The sequence below is a fragment of the Solea senegalensis genome, linkage group LG9 (assembly GCF_019176455.1).
Source record: "Solea senegalensis isolate Sse05_10M linkage group LG9, IFAPA_SoseM_1, whole genome shotgun sequence".
NCBI classification, from domain to species: Eukaryota; Metazoa; Chordata; class Actinopteri; order Pleuronectiformes; family Soleidae; genus Solea; species Solea senegalensis.
The window spans coordinates 3,389,956-3,408,223 of NC_058029.1; the positions used below are offsets into that span (position 1 = coordinate 3,389,956).

General features: G+C 40.8%; 1 protein-coding gene across 1 annotated transcript in view; it reads right to left on the reverse strand.

Annotated features, from left to right (window-relative positions):
- The window catches only part of ptpn23a (protein tyrosine phosphatase, non-receptor type 23, a), a 19,793-nt gene extending 4,011 nt beyond the window's left edge, over positions 1-15,782 (reverse strand). The window contains exons 1-23 of the mRNA XM_044034136.1: positions 15,536-15,782; positions 12,026-12,100; positions 11,091-11,218; positions 10,785-10,861; positions 10,498-10,547; positions 10,294-10,425; positions 9,928-10,008; positions 9,697-9,828; positions 9,533-9,580; positions 8,525-8,581; positions 8,344-8,402; positions 8,143-8,222; positions 7,668-7,782; positions 7,511-7,576; positions 7,082-7,227; positions 6,646-6,963; positions 6,400-6,554; positions 5,858-6,189; positions 3,052-5,572; positions 2,193-2,377; positions 1,966-2,070; positions 409-547; positions 151-293 (exon numbers count right to left, since the gene is read on the reverse strand). Coding sequence (XP_043890071.1) covers positions 151-293; positions 409-547; positions 1,966-2,070; positions 2,193-2,377; positions 3,052-5,572; positions 5,858-6,189; positions 6,400-6,554; positions 6,646-6,963; positions 7,082-7,227; positions 7,511-7,576; positions 7,668-7,782; positions 8,143-8,222; positions 8,344-8,402; positions 8,525-8,581; positions 9,533-9,580; positions 9,697-9,828; positions 9,928-10,008; positions 10,294-10,425; positions 10,498-10,547; positions 10,785-10,861; positions 11,091-11,218; positions 12,026-12,100; positions 15,536-15,619 — 5,228 coding nt within the window. The 5' untranslated portion in view covers positions 15,620-15,782. The remainder of the gene's footprint in view (positions 1-150; positions 294-408; positions 548-1,965; positions 2,071-2,192; positions 2,378-3,051; positions 5,573-5,857; positions 6,190-6,399; positions 6,555-6,645; positions 6,964-7,081; positions 7,228-7,510; positions 7,577-7,667; positions 7,783-8,142; positions 8,223-8,343; positions 8,403-8,524; positions 8,582-9,532; positions 9,581-9,696; positions 9,829-9,927; positions 10,009-10,293; positions 10,426-10,497; positions 10,548-10,784; positions 10,862-11,090; positions 11,219-12,025; positions 12,101-15,535) is intronic.
- Positions 15,783-18,268: the final 2,486 nt, after the last annotated feature.

The following is an 18,268-nucleotide window of genomic DNA, read 5'->3' on the forward strand; positions in this document are numbered from 1 at the left end:
TACTAAAGTATGACATTTTTGTCACATTTTGGACGACATACTACAGTATGACTTTTTGTCACATTTTGGACAACATACTGAAGTATGACTTTGACACATTTTGGATGACATGACTTTTTGTCACATTTTGGACGAACACTGAAGTATGACTTTTTTGTCACATTTTCCAGATGACAAACCTTTGTGGCTGCAGAGTTGGTGTTCTTGCTGCAAGCGGCAGTAGTGATGCCGTGACGCTGAAGGACATTCTCTGCATGCTTCAGCAACGTCTCATAGCAGAACTTCAGGTGGAGCTGGAGAGGAGACACGGTTGCTAATATGAACCTGATGATTCCTAAAAATCTTGTGTTTACGACTGTAGTAACATTTTAGATGAAAATCACATCACAACAGAGACTTGTACCAGACCTTTTCCTGTAGCATGTTCTTCCTTTGCTGTCTCATCTTCTTCACCAGCAGTGGAAGTTCAGGGATCCCCTTTCCAGCCTCCAGTTCCTGCAGGGCCGCGTACAGCAGACAGAAGGCACCAGTGCGCCCAACACCCGAGCTGAGGGAGAAAATGTACAAACTGTTTAACCAGACTTTTCTTACAGCATCTCCGAGGAATCAAAACAAATATCAAGTAATATCTGCAGCAAGTAAATTGAAAAATGGTTAAAACGGTTTTCACTTAAAGATCAACCTGAGGAGAACACATTGAGCTATTCTCTGACTTGAAAGTACTGGTCTAAATTATGTCGTTTTAATGTATTCATCATATTGTTTATGCATAAAATTGTATCAATGATTATGAAATAAATTTTATTTGTTATTCTAAAATTGTGTGTTGTTTATTGTTATTGTAATTATCTGCCATATGCTAGTGTAGACACGTTTTAATATTCACAGTAATGCATCGCAAACACAAATTATTAATATATTATTGAGTTATTTGAGGGAAACCCAACATTTTGTGAAATATCCGGCATTTACGGTTTGAGCCCAGTTGGCTAATTAACTTGTAATGGAAAATCTCATTAAAATCTCTCATTAAAACAAATTCTTGATTAGTGTAGAAGACAAAAATGAAACTTATTTTGCTTGAGAGCCCTCCCAACCTTCTCGATGACTCATCTGGATCCATGCCACTCTACTTTAGAGACTTACTGCCACATCTTCAGGATCAATTAGACCATTTTTGCAGCATGTAATCACCGATTATAGAAACATTTGATGAAGGATTCCTTTCTTTTTCTTTGAAAGGAAAAACATACATGCAGGAGCATGTTTGCATGAGGCCAGTAGGAATTTGCATTTACAGGGAACATCTGACACTCCCACTCAAAATGTGAGGTACATTATGGTCCTGTAACTTTCCTGTCAACTTAGCTCTGAAATTATTTTTTCTGCGAGAGAAGACAGGATACAAAGTGTAGATATTGGTTTGTATTTTGTTATGTTCACCAGCTGCCCCCATTTAGGGCCTCAATTAATAGTGCTTAGCTGAATATTTAAGATAAAGAGATTCAGGATGGTGTTCAAGGGGTAGCTCAGCACTTTTGCTCTCAGTGAAAACATGTGGATTGAGCCACTCAACCTTCACACCAAATTACATGGAGAAATTCAGGGATTTTACAACACAAGACACAGGCGTTGTTGATCAATTGCTGCCTTTATCAGTAAGTTTAAATGTGTGTTTTTTAGGACTTACCAAGCAAAGCAGCAGTAGACCAGCAGTCTACTGTCCCTGCTTTATGGGTCCCAGATTTTTTTTTATATAGGCTTTGATTTAAAAGGCTGTCTAATGATGAGCTAAAACAAATTCAGTTAAGATGACAGATTTTACTTAATTAGCCATTGGTTCCAGGGGCAGGGGGTGAAAGAAACTCATAGAACCAGACATAAAAATGTTGAACTATCCCTTTAACCTCTATTTGCATACATTCACTGACAGGTCCCAACACATTGTAGAACACACACACTTACCTGCAGTGTACCACAATAGGAGTGTGTAAGGGCCTCTGGTGGAGGTAGTGTCCATGAACCTCCTGGATGAAACGTAGCAGGTTGCTCTTGCTGTCAGGGAGACCCCTGGTGGCAAATAATATGGGCACATGCTGACTCCTCCACACATGACCACAGTCATATTTGACAGGAATGACTTCTTACTGCATATCGTGTTCAAAAAAAAAGAAGAAAAAAAAAAGACTCACAGCTCTGGCCAGGACGTGAACTGCAGATGGACAACGGTGCGTTTCAGGCTTTGGTCTCTGTACTGAAGGCTGATCATTCGCTCCACGTGTGTCGGCGTCATCTTCTGCGTGGTCAAGCTGAGCGTAATTGGTCCCTGAGAGAGCTGCTGGCCACGCTCTGTTGGGAAGTAGAGCAGGACCTTTCCCTAGGAGACAATGAGGCAATAATAATCAATGTGTATATCAATATAAACAGTTTTTCAGTAAATATAATTTTTTCTGAAGCTATGTACATACATACACATATAATATAATATAATCTAAGACAAAAAAAATCAGATAGGTAGTTTTAAAAAAACAGTATTGTATTGTTAATCAGTTTAACAATCAATTAAAAGTTGCATGTACTATATGTGTTACAGAAAAGCATAACAAAATGTAATTTTACAAAAACATGTTTCTAAAATTACAAAAGATTTTACTTATTTTACAAAAAATGTTATAAAATATGTAACAAATTTTGGTTAAGTGCTGTAAATCATGAGGTTCTAGAATGACTGACAAAGATCCAGGCTCCCTCTTCAAAATGAATCATGAGGATTGAATGTTGATGAGTTAGACAATTTTCTCCATTCACAATTATCCTGATAATAATTTCTTTTCTCCATGTAACTTGTTGTTACTGCATTCTTATCACAATATGTGATATTGTCCCATTCGTAGTACAGATGATGTTTATTAAATGTAATTCTTCAGTATTCTTCTCGATGACCACACAAGAACCCTGTTTACAATTCATCAAAACAATTAACAAAAAAAAAAATCAATACACATATTCTTCCATCTTAAATCACAAAGCAAACCAAACCGAAGTCGTTACCTTTTCAAGCTCCTGCTCCGACACCAGCATGACGATCAGTGACACCTTCTGCTCATAAACCATCAGCCAGAAGTCCGCTGCTGTGCCAGTGAGGGGAGCTTGTGTTGCAATAAGGCGTGGGCAGTACGGGGACAAGTCCTCCACGTAGCTGGCATTGATGTAATCATCTTTGCCTGACTGAAGCACCACACGGTTGAGGTCATAGGGCATGACGTCTTGGTGACGGTTCTTCATGGTGTAGCAGCGGGCGATGGCAATGGAGAGCTGGCGAGCGTCCTTCTCCTGCTGGTCCTGAAGCTCTTTCCATCGAGCATCCAGTACTGACAGGCCACCCTCAATCTCTGAGGGGTGCTCCAGGGAATCAACTTGGGCTCTATAACGTTCCAGTTCACTATGAAGCCGGGCGACACACTCTGGTGCTTGATACGGGTCACCCTGGATCAGGAGAACTCCCTGGGAGCTCTTCTTGCGACGCTCTCCATCCTGTGGGTCAGCTTTAGTTGGCTGGAGGACATTAGTGGGTGCCTTAGTGCCTCCAGGTTGGCTCTCAGGGCTCGAGGAGAGAAGGTCATCTGTGCTTGAATTCTGGCGTTGAAACAGCGAAGTGGAGGGAGAGACAGCTGAGGGAGAAGGTAGAGCGGGTGGCACTGTGCCTCCAGGGGTGGGGGTCAGTGTGGGTCTCTGCTGGGGGTTCAAACCTAAAGAGGCAGGACCTGGAGAAGGTGCCGGAGAGGGGGAAGGGGAAGGAGAAGGAGGGATGGTGTTGGGTGGTTGAGTTGCTGAAGGACCAACAAGTGAAGGTTGGATCATGTGTTGAGAAGAGGGAACATGAGGACCATGTGGGCTCATGACAGTGGGTTGCTGTGGAGCAGCTGGAGGTACATTAGGTCCTGGAGGTGAAGGGTAAATATTAGAAGGCTGTGGATGAGTCATAGGAAGAGCAGTATGAGGTTGTTGGGGGGCCAAAGGTTGTGGTGCCAGGGGCTGCTGAGGCATCATTGGAGCCCCTCCTGGGTAGCAAACTCCCCCAGAATGAGGGGGTTGAGTTTGGGGCTGGATGGGCATCCGGATAGGCTGCTGTGCCATGTTTGGAATAGGAGGCTGTCCAGGATGAATTTGAGGCATATTGGGGCCCCTGGGCAAGTGGACCTGAGGACCAGGAACCATATGAGGTTGTGAGGCAGGAGGCATCTGTGGATGCAGGGTAGGGTGAATGGGTTGACTCGTCTGGGGCATGTAGTTTTGTGAGACTGGTGGCATTGGCTGACTTGTGGGGGGCATCTGTGCTCTGGGACCACTTCCTATCTGCATCTGAGGGTGGGGTGGAACCGGCTGGGAAGTGGGGGGCATTGAGATTTGCTGCTGTTGTGGTAGCATGTGTTGGTGGGGGAGACCCATAGGCATTTGTTGGTTGGGATGGGGCAGGTAGGGCTGAGATACAGGGGGTGCTGGCTGAGAAGTTGCAGGTATTTGTGGGTGTACAGTCTGAGGTGGCATCTGGGCCTGAGATGGCCTTGGCAAGGAGCCTGGTGTCATCTGTGGGTGTTGCTGGGGTAAAAAGCCATGTCGAGGCTGATAACCTTGGGGTATCTGTGGCTGAAAGCCATTCTGTTGATGTGGTTGCAGCTGACCTGGGAATGCATGTTGGTACTGGGGAGGAACACCAGCAGTGTGTGGGGGCATATATCTCTGTGGAAAAGCTTGCTGCATCTGAATGTGATGGCTGGGAAAAACCCTTGGTCCAGGCTGGTGGCCCTGCAGCATTGGTTGCCCAGTAGAGTGGGGGTACTGCTGTGGATGCTTCTGCTGCTGTGATTGAGATGCAGGTGTTTGGCTTGGGCCTTGAATGGGCATCCCTGGTTGTGGCATGAAATGAGGATAGGCACCCATCTGTGGTGGCACTGCATAGCCAGCTGTGGCTGCAGGTAGAACTGTATGAAGATGTGTTGGGGCGTTGCTGGGGATCGGGGCCTGGATGCTGTCAACAGTGGTGGTTGCGGGTCGGACTGATGTAGGGGCAACATGGCCAGGTTGGGGAACTTGAGGAGCAGGTGGTCGATAACCCGCTACTGTTGTTTGGGGTGCCATTTGTGGAGGAATCTGTGGAGTCATATGAGGGAGGGGTCCACGTGGCAGAGGTCCCTGCATTGATTGACCCCCTGAAGTAGGAAACTGAGCAATCCTTGCCAAAAGTTCTGGAGGAGGCAGGTTGGCAAAGAATCGAGGAAGACCAGCTGCTGGAGCTCCAGGCCATGGCAGAGAGCTGCTACCACCCAGATTAGCACTGGGGGGGACAAAGGATTCAGGACAAGGGTGACGAGTGGTGGGGAGGGAAGGAATGTCAGGGGGGAGGCTGCGGAGCTCCTCAGGTAGGTCACCACCCAAAGCCAAGATGGCTGCACTGAACTGGGCCAACTCTGGGTCTTCAAGGCTTGAACAGGCAGAGTCGGTATCTGGAGCCTTTGGCATCAGGGAAGGCTTTGCTGCTGTAGGCCGTGCTGGGGTCTTTTTCTGGGTTTCTCTGAGTAAAAAGCAGGGGAAGAGCATCGAAATCAGGGAATTAAATATTAGTTGTAATTTTTTAAGAACACATTTTTAAAATAACTTGCATTGTCTGTGGAGGTCATCCCAACATTGACTTGATTTTTTTAATATCTCTGAATCATAAAATCAAACAAAATAATTAATCATCTTAATTTTTCCTCTTAACAGACAAATGACATCAAAAACATAATTTCCTCAGCTGAGGTAAAAAAAAGTCCCACAACCTTTACAGAAAAATTTACAGTGCATGTGCCCCTCTTACCTTTCCAGGATGGGCTTCCTCTCCTCTGATCTGGTCTGACACAAGATCTTTGCTCTCTCCAGCAGACGAGACGCTTTGGCCTCCAAGTCGTCGTAGAACTCCTTCCCCTCCTGTGATTTCTTCATCAGGTCCTCATAGGCTTCATATGAGCCCACCAGGCCCTGGACAGTGCTGTTCCACTGCTGCTCAGTCTGGCTTAGGCCCTTCCGAACCGAGGCATACTGGACATTAGCCTCGGTCAGGGCCTTCAGGATGTTCTCCTGAGCTGCCAGGTTCTGGTCAATGTACACTTTCACCTGTTCATATTTCTTCAGCTGGTCCTCAAATACACGCTGGAAGGACACAGGTGGATTAAACATCTCATATAGATTTTTTCATGAAAACACAAACCAACAGGAGTATAAGTGACATTCTTTCCAAACACCTGCTGACCAAAACCAGATCTTACTTGGGCCTTTTAATTTTCCACTTCTCTTGTACTTTTTCAACTTGCACCCTCCACTCTTTTGTGTTGACATAAGGAATGATGTGCAGCCACATACCTTCATGTCAGCCCTGTCTGTAGTGACTAGCGTGGAGGTGATGTCGTCCTGCTGGATGAGATCACGGAGCTGTTTCTCCAGAGAGCCTCTCTGTTCCCTCATTTCCTGCACCTTCCCAAGTATCCGCTTCATGCACTGCAGCCCTGCTACTTCCTCTACACACATAAAAAAACACACACTCTTATTCACAGGATGTGATAAAAATGTATCAGAAAAAGTTTTTTCTTCCACCATCAAAGACTCTACCTTCACTGAGCTCAGGTCGGGGCAGGGCGTCTCTTAGACTTTCCAATGGCCCACCCAGGAGACGCAAATTGCTGATGTGTAGATTCATGGCCCGGTGGAGCTCTGTGTTGGTGAAACTGGCCTTCTCGTGGGCCTCCATGTACTTCTCCAGGTCCCTGCGGATCTCAGCCAGAGCCTGGCCCTGCACGGCCGGGTGTGCGTCGCCTACAGTGGGGCCACCAACTTCCTGGAGAGCTCGCTCGCCAGCCTCATCTTCCTCCAGGACATCTCTGATCTCCTTCAGTGAAGACTCCACATCAGTGAAGACCCCCGAGAGGACTGCACAGGCAAGGATTTGACAAGCTTTACTCAAACAGCAAAGTGCCTCATGGCAAAAACAGAAACTCTAAAAAAAGTATATTCAATAACGTTCAGGCAGAAATTGTTGGGTTTTTACCCTGCATGGACTGAATGAGGCTCTTGACAGTGTCGGGTCGAACACTGAGTGCAGCACATTTCTCCATCAGGACCGGGGGTATATGACTGTACATGTCCAGATTGTCCACCGATTCTGGCTCCAAGCCCAAGGAGTCCATGAACTGCCTGCAGGACGAGACGAAACCAGTCAGCCTTCACTGCAAGCAGGGTCTGGTAAAATAAACATCTATTCCTGTCAGTGTTGTACTACAAACTTTTAATATCGATTTTAAATTTCTTCATATCGCAGTGTCTAAAGATCTTGATTATGTACAGAAATTAGGAAACTGGGATTGGAGGAACTTCAAATCAGAGATGAACCAATCTGACCAGGAATACAGCAATTAATTTCTTCAGTTAGCTTTGCTTCTTATTAATTAGCTCAGCTGTTTTACATTTGTGTACTCACTCTAGTGTTTCATTCTTGCTGTCTATTTTGGCCATGATGTCCCTCAGCAGCTTGGCCTTCTCCTCGCTGGAAAAACACAGCATTACTGTAACAACTGACATTAATCCACTGATAATAAAAAGGCTTCATTTGACTGATATGAAGTGGGAGTGTGTACCTGTACAGAGACGATGCTTCATGGGCAGCCATAGGCACCAACTTGGAAAACAGGTCTGGTCCGGTGACAGTGGGGTCAGTGGGGTTGACGGGTAGAGCTTTCACCAGTGGAGCACCTGTACGGACATGGAACACAACCACTTCTATTCACTCTGTACAACACTGAGCTTTTCAGTCAGTTAACCTAAATGCTGGGGGATAAGATTATTCTGTCAGCTGTTCATTTGACAGCTGATTATTTGTGTAAACTTTTTTGAATGTTTGAAAGCAATGAAAAATAAAAAAATGAATGAATGAAAAATGAAAAAAAAATGAAAACAGCAACACAACAGGAAGTTGGCCAAAAGACAGCATCACAGACAGCAGCGGTAACCAAACCAGATACTGAACAGATACATGTCGCCTGAACCACTGCATGCACACATTAAGAAAGGTAGAGACTGCAGTAAAGTGAACACAGTGAAGCTTGCCGTTACCTTTGACTGAGGCCAGAGTTTCCAGAGAAGGAACTGTCTCGTGATAGATGAAGTCATTATCCTTTTTGGCTGAATTAAACCTGAAGGTGAAAATTTGAAGAAAAACACTCTCACAAACCATTTCTACAATGATAGATAAATCACTGCACGAAACTAGTGAAAGTGTCACCAAAACTGTGACAGAAAAGAAATGCTGCTCACTTTCCACCAATAACATCCATAGTGAACCTCAAGGCCTCTTGCACACTGTCTGGTTGACCCTGGTTGTGCCAAGACAAGGAAAAGGACATTTTTAGTACACATATACAGACAAAACAAGTTACAGCGTCACTGATATAATAATGTGTAATAATGTGTTGCTAAGAAGAAAGTGCTTTTTAACCTTGGCCAACTTGATGGCTTCATTGAGTTTATCCATGGAGCTCTGCAGGTATGCCAACTGTTGAAAACAAAAACAAAAAATAATCAGAATTTAGAGCTGCAGAAAGTAAAATCCTTCAATTCAAATGTGTCAAATTGCTCTATATTCTGACAGCAATCACTGATCCACAGTTTTTGCTCAATAGTCTCAGTGGTCCATCCATAACTGTAGGAGAAGCCACTTCCAGTTAGCTGAAACTGTTTAAAATGAATAAAAACACTAGCTGTGGCAGTAGCTGCTACTCTTGAGCCGTTAGCTTTGTAGGACATTGATAGTGTTTTGTGTATGTTTTTCCAACTTCAAAACAGTCGGTAACATAGCATTTGTAGTACTGGAATTAACCTCCACAAACTAAATTGATTATTTATGAGATTAAAAATGGAATCTTCAGAAAAGAAAAAACTTATCCACATGGAAAATTAACTTTCACTATATGATCTTGTTCTGTTTTTGTTTTCTTATAAGGTTTTCCATAAACATGACATTGGGTCATGAAATGCCTATAATGTTGCCACAGAAATGCAGTAAAAATGAAGAGGGGGAGACATGAACCATGCTCATAAATCTGCCTACAAACTCCAATGATGGACTATGACATCACTGTTTTCCGATAGTTGCATATTGGTTGCATACACAAATACGCAAGGGTGGCATTTTTAAGATCTTTTCACTCTGGAAGCCATGAAAATTTAGCATTTTAAGTGCTCCCAAAGCGCCAGTTCAGTGTGAACAAAAAAGATGACACGATACAAAACTTTTACAGATCCTCCTAAAATCCTTCTTAAGTGTATGAGCCCTTGATTATTACCAAGATTATTATTAAGAACTATTCATGGTATAGTTTGGATACATGTCTGTCATAAATAACACAGCAACCAATACAGACACGTATTTAAGTCACAGCACCCAAATCATTGAATTAAATGGAAAAAAACAAAACAAAATCCTATTTGTGAAATGTGGCCGTACCCTCTCTCCATACTTCTGTTGTTCCTCAGCCTGTTTTCCCATATGAAGCTGTTGAGACAGAAACATGACTGAGATCAAGGAGGAAAAGTGTACAACACACAAACACACTCATACGAGTATAAGAACACACCCCTTCCCCCCTTTTTTTTCTTAACTAGACTCACATGTGCAATGGAAGCAAAGTAGTAGATCTTCATCTGAACCAGTTTCTTCCAGTCCTTCTGGATCTTTCCCAGCATGGAAGCCGTCTCCGAATTTTCCAGAGCCCTGCAGGCCTCTTTATAATAATCCACCACCTGCAGCGCCAAAGTCAGTGACCAACATTTAATACCTCTGATATTACTGATTACAAAACATTACAGAATATAATTAATATTTAATGAAAAGACATCGACCTGAGCACTGATGCGAGCAACCAGAAAACTCTTCCTGTTGTCCAACATGGACTTCTCTAGGAGACACTCCTGCGCTTGACCCTGGGAAGCAACACAGATTGATGAGACATTTTCCTGTGTAGTATGTCAATAAATGTGTGAGTGTGTGTATAATACATACATGTATATGTATATGTGTATATATATATATATATATATATATATATATATATATATATACATATATATATATACATATTTATATATGTATATGTATATATATATATATATATATATATATATATATATATATATACACACACACATATATATATATATATATATGTAATATATATACACACACATATATATGTGTGCGAATCTTACCAGCATAAGGTTAATGTTGAGGTTAAGGATCTGGTGGCTCATGTCCACACTGAAGTTGTGGCTGAAATTGTCTCTCAGGTAAGAGAATGCTCCAGCAGAACACTGGAAGTGGGTGCAGGAAACCTTCATCCCCTGGACACAGAGCATCAGGTCAGTGGGACTTTTTTTTGTGTGTGTATGCAGCTGTGTGTGTGTTTGTGTTACCTCCTCAGACACCCTGTTATCCATGGCTCCCAGCATGGAGTGCAGAGCCCCTGCAGAGAATCCAGACATGGGTTCAGTGAGGTTTTACTTTTCACATCCAGTAAACACAGGCACATACATACACACACATACTTAAACTTTACCCCACATAATGCTTCTAGCTTCTTTTAAATGTTCAGCCCTGTTATACAAATGTTCAGTGTGTAACATTCATATATTCCTCATAGGTGTGTTTGTATGAATGTATAATTACTTTAAACGAAGTTGACTAAATTGATTAAACTCACCAAGATTGTAGAGGATGCAGGCTTGTTCATAGCTGATGTCATCATGCGTAACCGTTTTTCCAGAGAAAATTTCAGTCCTGGACATAAACAAAATATTAAAAAGATACAGACTATTTTATACAGATTATTAGTATCTGGTTGGAATAGAATTAATTGTAGTGGATTTGCACGATTTATATTAAGATTTATAGTAGTGAACTAACTGCAGAGACTGTGACTCTAGAACACCTGAGGCAAACAATACTTGCACATGTGTGAACCGCTGAGTACCTCTACTGTTTATTTTGTTTAACTTTGTGTTATTACCATGAGATGGGTACAGCCGCCTCCTGGCCCGTTCCCATGGGCACCCGGCTCTGGAGGTAATGCAGCTGACCGAAGTACTTCCTCAGCGTGCTGCATCCCTCGAAATCCCTCGTCACATTCACCGCGCTCTGTGAAAAAGACGCAATAATTACTGTTTTCTGTATATTATTGTTGTCTTTACCAGTGCAGTTGCAAGGGATCACATCGTCTGAAAACACAGTGACTGATCGAACCCTTCTGTACACCATTCAGCATAATCCTGATCTGAAGTAATCACTCTTCTCACCTGCCATTAATGCAAGTCACAGGAAATACACCACAAACACTGAATAACTCCTCATGCCAGAGGTCTGTATTATGAGGTGTAAAACCCTTGTTTGCAAAGACGGTGTTTGTGCCAACAATCAAATTACCATTTTCCTTATCCTCGAATCTCCTCAACAAGACTAATTATCTTCTGACTTTACCACAGGTTAGACCAGAATTACCATCTTGTGGTCTTGTGTATCTGCCAGCAAGTTCAGCTGCAGGGAACACTATCACAATCTCTCCTCCTGCTCCTGTATTTTGTCACGTAATAAAGTCAAGAAGTGTTTTTATGAATCTAAAGACAAAATTAGTCATAGTTAGTGAATTTACACAAAGTATTGATCCAAAACGTATTCTTTCATTGTGTCATGGGGGATTGCGTCAGTGTAATGTTCTATGAGGTCACACTGACCTTGATATTGATCTAACTATGAAAGTCTTAACATTTAATCTTTCCGTCCATGAAAAATTGGTGCCAAATATGGAGAAGCCTGAAGTTTGTTGTATTTTAGTAGATGGATGAGTTTCACTGAGCAGCTAAAGAAACCGCACAGTCTTAACAACAGAGATATAACGGAGGAGACATTTTCTGCTGGGATTGATTGTTATTTTTTCACAGGACCTACCTGCCGCAGTGTCTCCAACTTCTTCATCTGTTCATTGTAGTTGTCCGGATTCTCTCCATAGTTCTTTAAGATGAACTGAAAAAGAAGACCGTGAGAACAAGTAGGTAACTATGGCACGATAGGGATAAAAAAATGTCAAAACAATGCTCTTCAGCTTAAACAAGGTTTTGGGTGGGGTTTTTGTTATAATTAAAATAAGCTCCTTAAACATGAATATTGTCTGGTTTCTTTTCTCCATATAACAAAGAAATGATTTTAACAGAATAATTTTAGTTTGTGGACAAAACACATTTGCGAGCATCATCACTTCAAGGTTTGGGAAACACTGATCGACATTTCTCAATATTCTCAAATCATGTATATTTAAATTTGTTTGATTGAGGCGCAAAACAACCAGATGAGAAAATCTATATTATTACTTATTTATTTTTAAAGGCAATAATCAAAATAGTTGCCAGTTAATAGTTGCAGCCCGAGAGAAGATTAGTTTTAACATTTCCTCAATAATGTCCTCCAAATGCAGGTGATTAAAAGGTTACTTGAAGAAAAAAATGGATATGAAGATGCTCCCATCATGCTTTGCCAAAACTTGCTCTGTCCCCCTTGAGTTGTTATGATCCCCAGCAAATGACTTACTGTCAGCTCAGGAAATCAACAGCAATGCTGTGTTACTGGCTCTTTCACTATAGTGCTTTTCTTTCTGTTTTCTAATGAAATGACAGCAACAGGGCAGTCCCAACATAGCGCAAAGACAAAGCTACAAAACATTTTTCCAATTTCACTCCCAAATATGTGCTTCAGATTCTAATTAGCTAATATTATGAGCACTACTTAACTTAGCCAGTAAGATATTAACTTCTTCCTATAAATATAACCATCACTACAGTAAATTGAGCACTTTATGAGACAATATTGAAATAAGTATCTGCCAAAAATGTCGTTTATAAAAGAGTTTTCGAGAACAACTTTAAGAATAAATTGTTCTCCGTGAAACAGCAACTCAACAGACAGCATTTCTGAATGGAGGTGATTATGATGTGGTCAGTACAGTGCTAAATATCTCACAGGAGTACGACCGAAGCAAACAACGGTGACTCAGGAGGGCAAAGATCTCTTTTTTTATCTCAAGGAAGGAGCCGGAACATTGGTCACCACATACACAGGCTGAAAATAGCCAATTCTTCCTTGTAAATATTGGACATGTGAGCACGGAATCAAGGATGTTTATATTTGCCATGTGGGCACATAGGAATTCTTGTGCAAAGCTTCCAGAGTCAGAGAACAACAGTAACAATATGATATGGCAGGAATATGACACCATACAAATTAAAATATATTAAAAAAAAACAAGAGCAGGATATATACAAAACCTACAAACTCATATATAAAACATATATATATATATGTATATACATATACATATACATATATATATACGCAAATCTCAAAAAGAAATGTACATAGTCTGTCGATAAGTGAGAAATAATGTGACAAACTATACAAGAATACTGCACAGTGTCGTTTTTTTGCACATATTTGAGGTACTGAGAGACAACTGTTGCACAAATCAATGGAAAAGGATTGCCCAATCTTTAGTCTAGTGCTTTATTTTGTTTTTCCCATCAGTCTCACTATAGCCAGGAAAAGCTGTTGTAAAAGCATGCTTTGTGTTATAATAGTGTCCACTCTGCTGACTCTCCAGCTGTATGTATGTGTACTTTTTTGATTACAAATGAATTGGTAAATTAAAATGAAAGTAAATAAAAGTGCTAAAAATGAGTTGCTTCAGCTTTCAGAATCAACGTTTCCCATTCAACACATTTGGTTTTTAGATTGTGAGTGAAACAAAACATTAAGAAGAAGGTATCTTTTAACTGTGTTCTAAACCTATAACATAGAAATGAAAATATTTAGTTAGTTGCTGCATACATATCAGTGCAGGTACACAAGACCTTGGACACATTTCTCTGTCTGTGAGCAGCATAACTCAAAAATAGAAGGAAGCATTTTGATTCGTCTGGAGATGTAGGTCACTGCATAAGAAATAAATGAATGAAGACAAAATCTTCACCAAAGTCAAAGTGCTTAAGAAAAACATCCTGACATCTCTTGTCCTATGCTTGAATGTAATATACAGTATAACATCTTTGTGGTGTTTTGAGGCAGTTGGCACCAATAACACTGTATTTTTCCTCATCTTTCTTTTGTCTCTACTGCCTCCTGCATGTGGCATTCAGCAGTAGTGCTGTGACAATTAAATTATCACCAACTACAAAGTGAATATTTTCTTTCTTTGCTCCGTAAATGAGAAGTCATGAGAATTTCAAGGTTTAAACTTTTTCCAGCCTTTTGGATATTTTAAGGACCAAAGAACTAATTGATTAACCGAGGATAAACTCAAAAGATTAACTGGTTATGAAAATGATCATAAGTTGCAGTCCAATTCAGCAGCCATGTAATGAATCTGGGGGGAGAGGTTTTAATGTTGGTTTTAAACATTGATACTAGTTGATACTAAAAATCAGATTTAGTACTCATTTGTCACAATATTGATACCAACAGTAACCTCTTCTGTAAACCCTTTTCAGTTTCTTAAATGTGAATATTGTCTGGCTTCTTTGCTCCATATAACAAAGGAATCGTTAAAAGTGAATAAGTTTGGTTTGTGGACAAAACAAGATATTTGGAAACACCATCATTTTCCAGGTTTAGTAAACACAGATGAAATTTTTCTGACATTTTAAAGACCAAACAAGTAATAATTGACAGACGTATTTTGTCAAAAATTGTGTGTTTTATTGATGCGCATTTGAATTCTAGAATTTTCTACAGCCCTGCCTTGTAATATATATTATTTCTAATAAATACAAACATATTTACTTTGGTTGTGTCTATATTCCTGTAGTCCCTTGAATGTGTCTGCTAAAACACAAATACCATGTGTGAATTAACAAAGCAATCTATCTGTCTAAATCGCGTGTCATGTTATTTTCCCCAGTTACTATAATGACTGGATTATGAGACGTCTCCTTTTCCTTTGACAGAAATGTGAAGTATGTGTTGCGTTCAGGTGCATGTGACAATGAGATCAGTGTTTATTATTGTCACGTCGTAAGTCTGACTCTGGGCCATAAATCTGACTCTAGGCCATAAGAAACCCGCCCCGTCATGCTAAAACAGCGCCTATGTTTCCCTTGTAATGTCGTCATGTCTTTGGTTAAACTTTGAAGGGTTAGCCCTTTAGTTAAAAGCTAACTCTTAAGTTCGGCTTCTAGCTTGTTGTTTAGCTAGCAGGTAGCTAACGTTAGCAAACAAAGGCGGTGGTCAGGAGGGTTTAGCGGCACAAACAGCGCTTCTTCGCTGCACATTCTTAGAACATTTGCTGACAGCTAACGTCGCAGCGAACGCTGGCTTCTTTATTGAATTATCTAGTCGACTGTATTAATCCCTGTCAGCTTGCTTTGACTTTCGACCTCCGCACTGTTGCTCCACTCTCCCCGCCCAGCTCACCTGCCTCACGGACGGGCTGAACTGGAACTCCCCTGCCTCCTTCAGATCCAGCCAGATCATCGGCATCCGGGGAACCGCCTCCATCGCGGCCGGCTCCACACACGACTGTCAGCCGCTACGATGTCAAAAGCGTGTCGGTAGCTTTCACGAACGTTTGCGCTTTTCTGAAGAATAAGCCTTCCTTCCCAAACAACTGTGTCATGTATCCATTTACACTTCGACCGGAAGCTGGGAACGTACGTGCCACAGAGATCGACGTACGTGCCGCGTGGCTTTGTGGGAAATGTAGTCAGGACTGCGATTTTTCTATTTTCTGTAGTAACATGAACACTCGGCTTGTTTTATGTGCCAAAAATTAAACGTAGTGACATTTACTTAGGCACACACCATTTACCGTAATTTAAACATAGCAAGTTTGCTGTAACTAATGTGTGTAATTCTAAAAAATAAGTGAATCGTTTCGAACTGGGAGTAAGAACTTTGAACTGTAGAGGGCAGCATCACACCTCTCAATGTACAGCCTGCCAGAAATTATTAAAAGAAGTAATCAAAGGAGTGCCTGCTTTGAAGATCAAATGGAATGACTTAATAATGTAATATAATATAATATATAATATAATATATATATATTATATATATATAATATAATTGTTCTTGAGCAGTGAATCCCCATTATGTGACTAATAAAGGATTACCTTATCTTATCTATATCACATTCAATCAAACTGAATGCCAAATTGAATGAAACTGATCAAAATGGGAATGGGCAAAATCATTTTTAAGTGTTTTTCTACAAATAATGCAGATAATTTATCTTGTTTTTATTTGGGGTTTTTTCTTTAAAACGTGTTAGCACTACAGTGTGACATTTGTAAGTGTGTTTTTTTATTAAACTGAGGAATGATATCTGTTTAGATCACTGAGATGCAGCATGTAAGGAGAAAATAAAAACAGTATTGACTGAAAGTACTCTATTCTTTCCCTGTCAGCAGATGTCACTGGTGTATTTTGGGCAGTGGCTGCTGGAAACTGTTATGAATTAATTAGAAAATAATCTTCGGGCTGAAATGAGTGCGACTGCTGCTCTGCCATAAGAACCAGAGACTGTCAGCTCTTATCTGTCACGTTCAATCATGGTGCAGAAGCAGCTGTAACAGCGGCACTGAGGCATCACACTGCACTGGAAAGATCCTGAAAATTAAATATCCAACACTTAGACACTGTAATCTGTTTACCTTTTCCATCTAGGGTATATTTATTTTATCACTACTATAAATCTATACAACCTATTCAGTTAGGCTTAGGACTATGTGTTAACCCTTAGAACACCATTACTATGTTTAAACGTACAGTATATACAGAGGCTATAAGAATGTGCACTATAGAGTGTCTTAAATCCTTTTTTTGCAGCACAACCTAGACAATCTGACAAAGAAATAATTCATTTTCACCCCCTATATAAACACACCTGAGCAAAAACCATTCAAAATGTTTCAAATCGTCACAGTTCAAAGTTCACTTCACAAGAAAACGGTCTATTTTTGTGACTTCTGCATAATGACTGCAACTTTATATCACAACTAAAAATGTGATATAAAACGAATCATAACTTTGACTCAACAACACATAAGAAGACGGGGAAAAAAAATGTTTTTAAAGCCTGAATATGTGGCCTGTAAACACCCACCCCAGGATGACCATATAAGGAGTTGTGTATTATTCCCACGGCAAATTACCATGGGTGCAGGGTCAATCTGTTAAACTCCATTTAGTTATGAATCGTTCTCCCTGTCAAATCCCTGAAAAGTTGGCAGTGTTGTCATGTGATAACACAGACAAATACAAACAGCAAAACCTCACATAAAGATGAAATATGACTTGTATAAATAAATGATCACGGCACTTGCCTTTTATTGTCCTGTATTGACGAATCGGTGTCTTTCAGGTGCACTTTAATGCATGTTTTTATCGAGTCTCGACAGCAGAATGTTGCACTGCATCATTTGTTCGTTTAAACCTCCGCTGAGCCGCAACGAGCCATTTGAGACAAGTATAGCACGCTGAATGTATATTTATATTTCATATATCACAATGACGCCCATAATTGATTTCATTGTGTCCTTACTTTTAATCGTTTCGAGTTTGCCTCAGTTCATATTGCTTCGTAGTGATTAAAGATAATGAAAGAGCTGCTGTTTTAAATAATTCATTTTCTTTTAAAACATAAAAACCAACATTAAGAAAACCACCAACGCTTCCAATGACTCTTATTATCATATCTATATATAACATTCATATATAATTTACTGTTCACAGACACTCTGTACGCCACTAATGCAGTTTTATTGAATTTTCTTCCTCTCACTGATGCTCTTTGATGCAAAGTGTCTCGCCAACAAAGCTACACATAACAGACCGAACTGCGGTAAAAGAGAAATGATTCATCCTCACAGCGGAGGCCCGGGCAAATGTTAAGTTTGGATTTATGTTAAACTTTCCTGACGTGTGCATTTCTAAAGCGCGCAGAGACATGGAAGCTTTCGGCTTTTTAATTCTTTAAAACGACCGCATCCCTGACCACACATATTCATGAATCTGAGAGCAGGCTGACTAAAGTTGACAGCGGGCAGATGATAATTTAGCTTTCTAATATCGCAGCGCGTCAACACTGATGGATCACTTGATGTGTGATGAGGAAAGAGGACAGGTCCAGGCCTGTGAACTGGCACATCA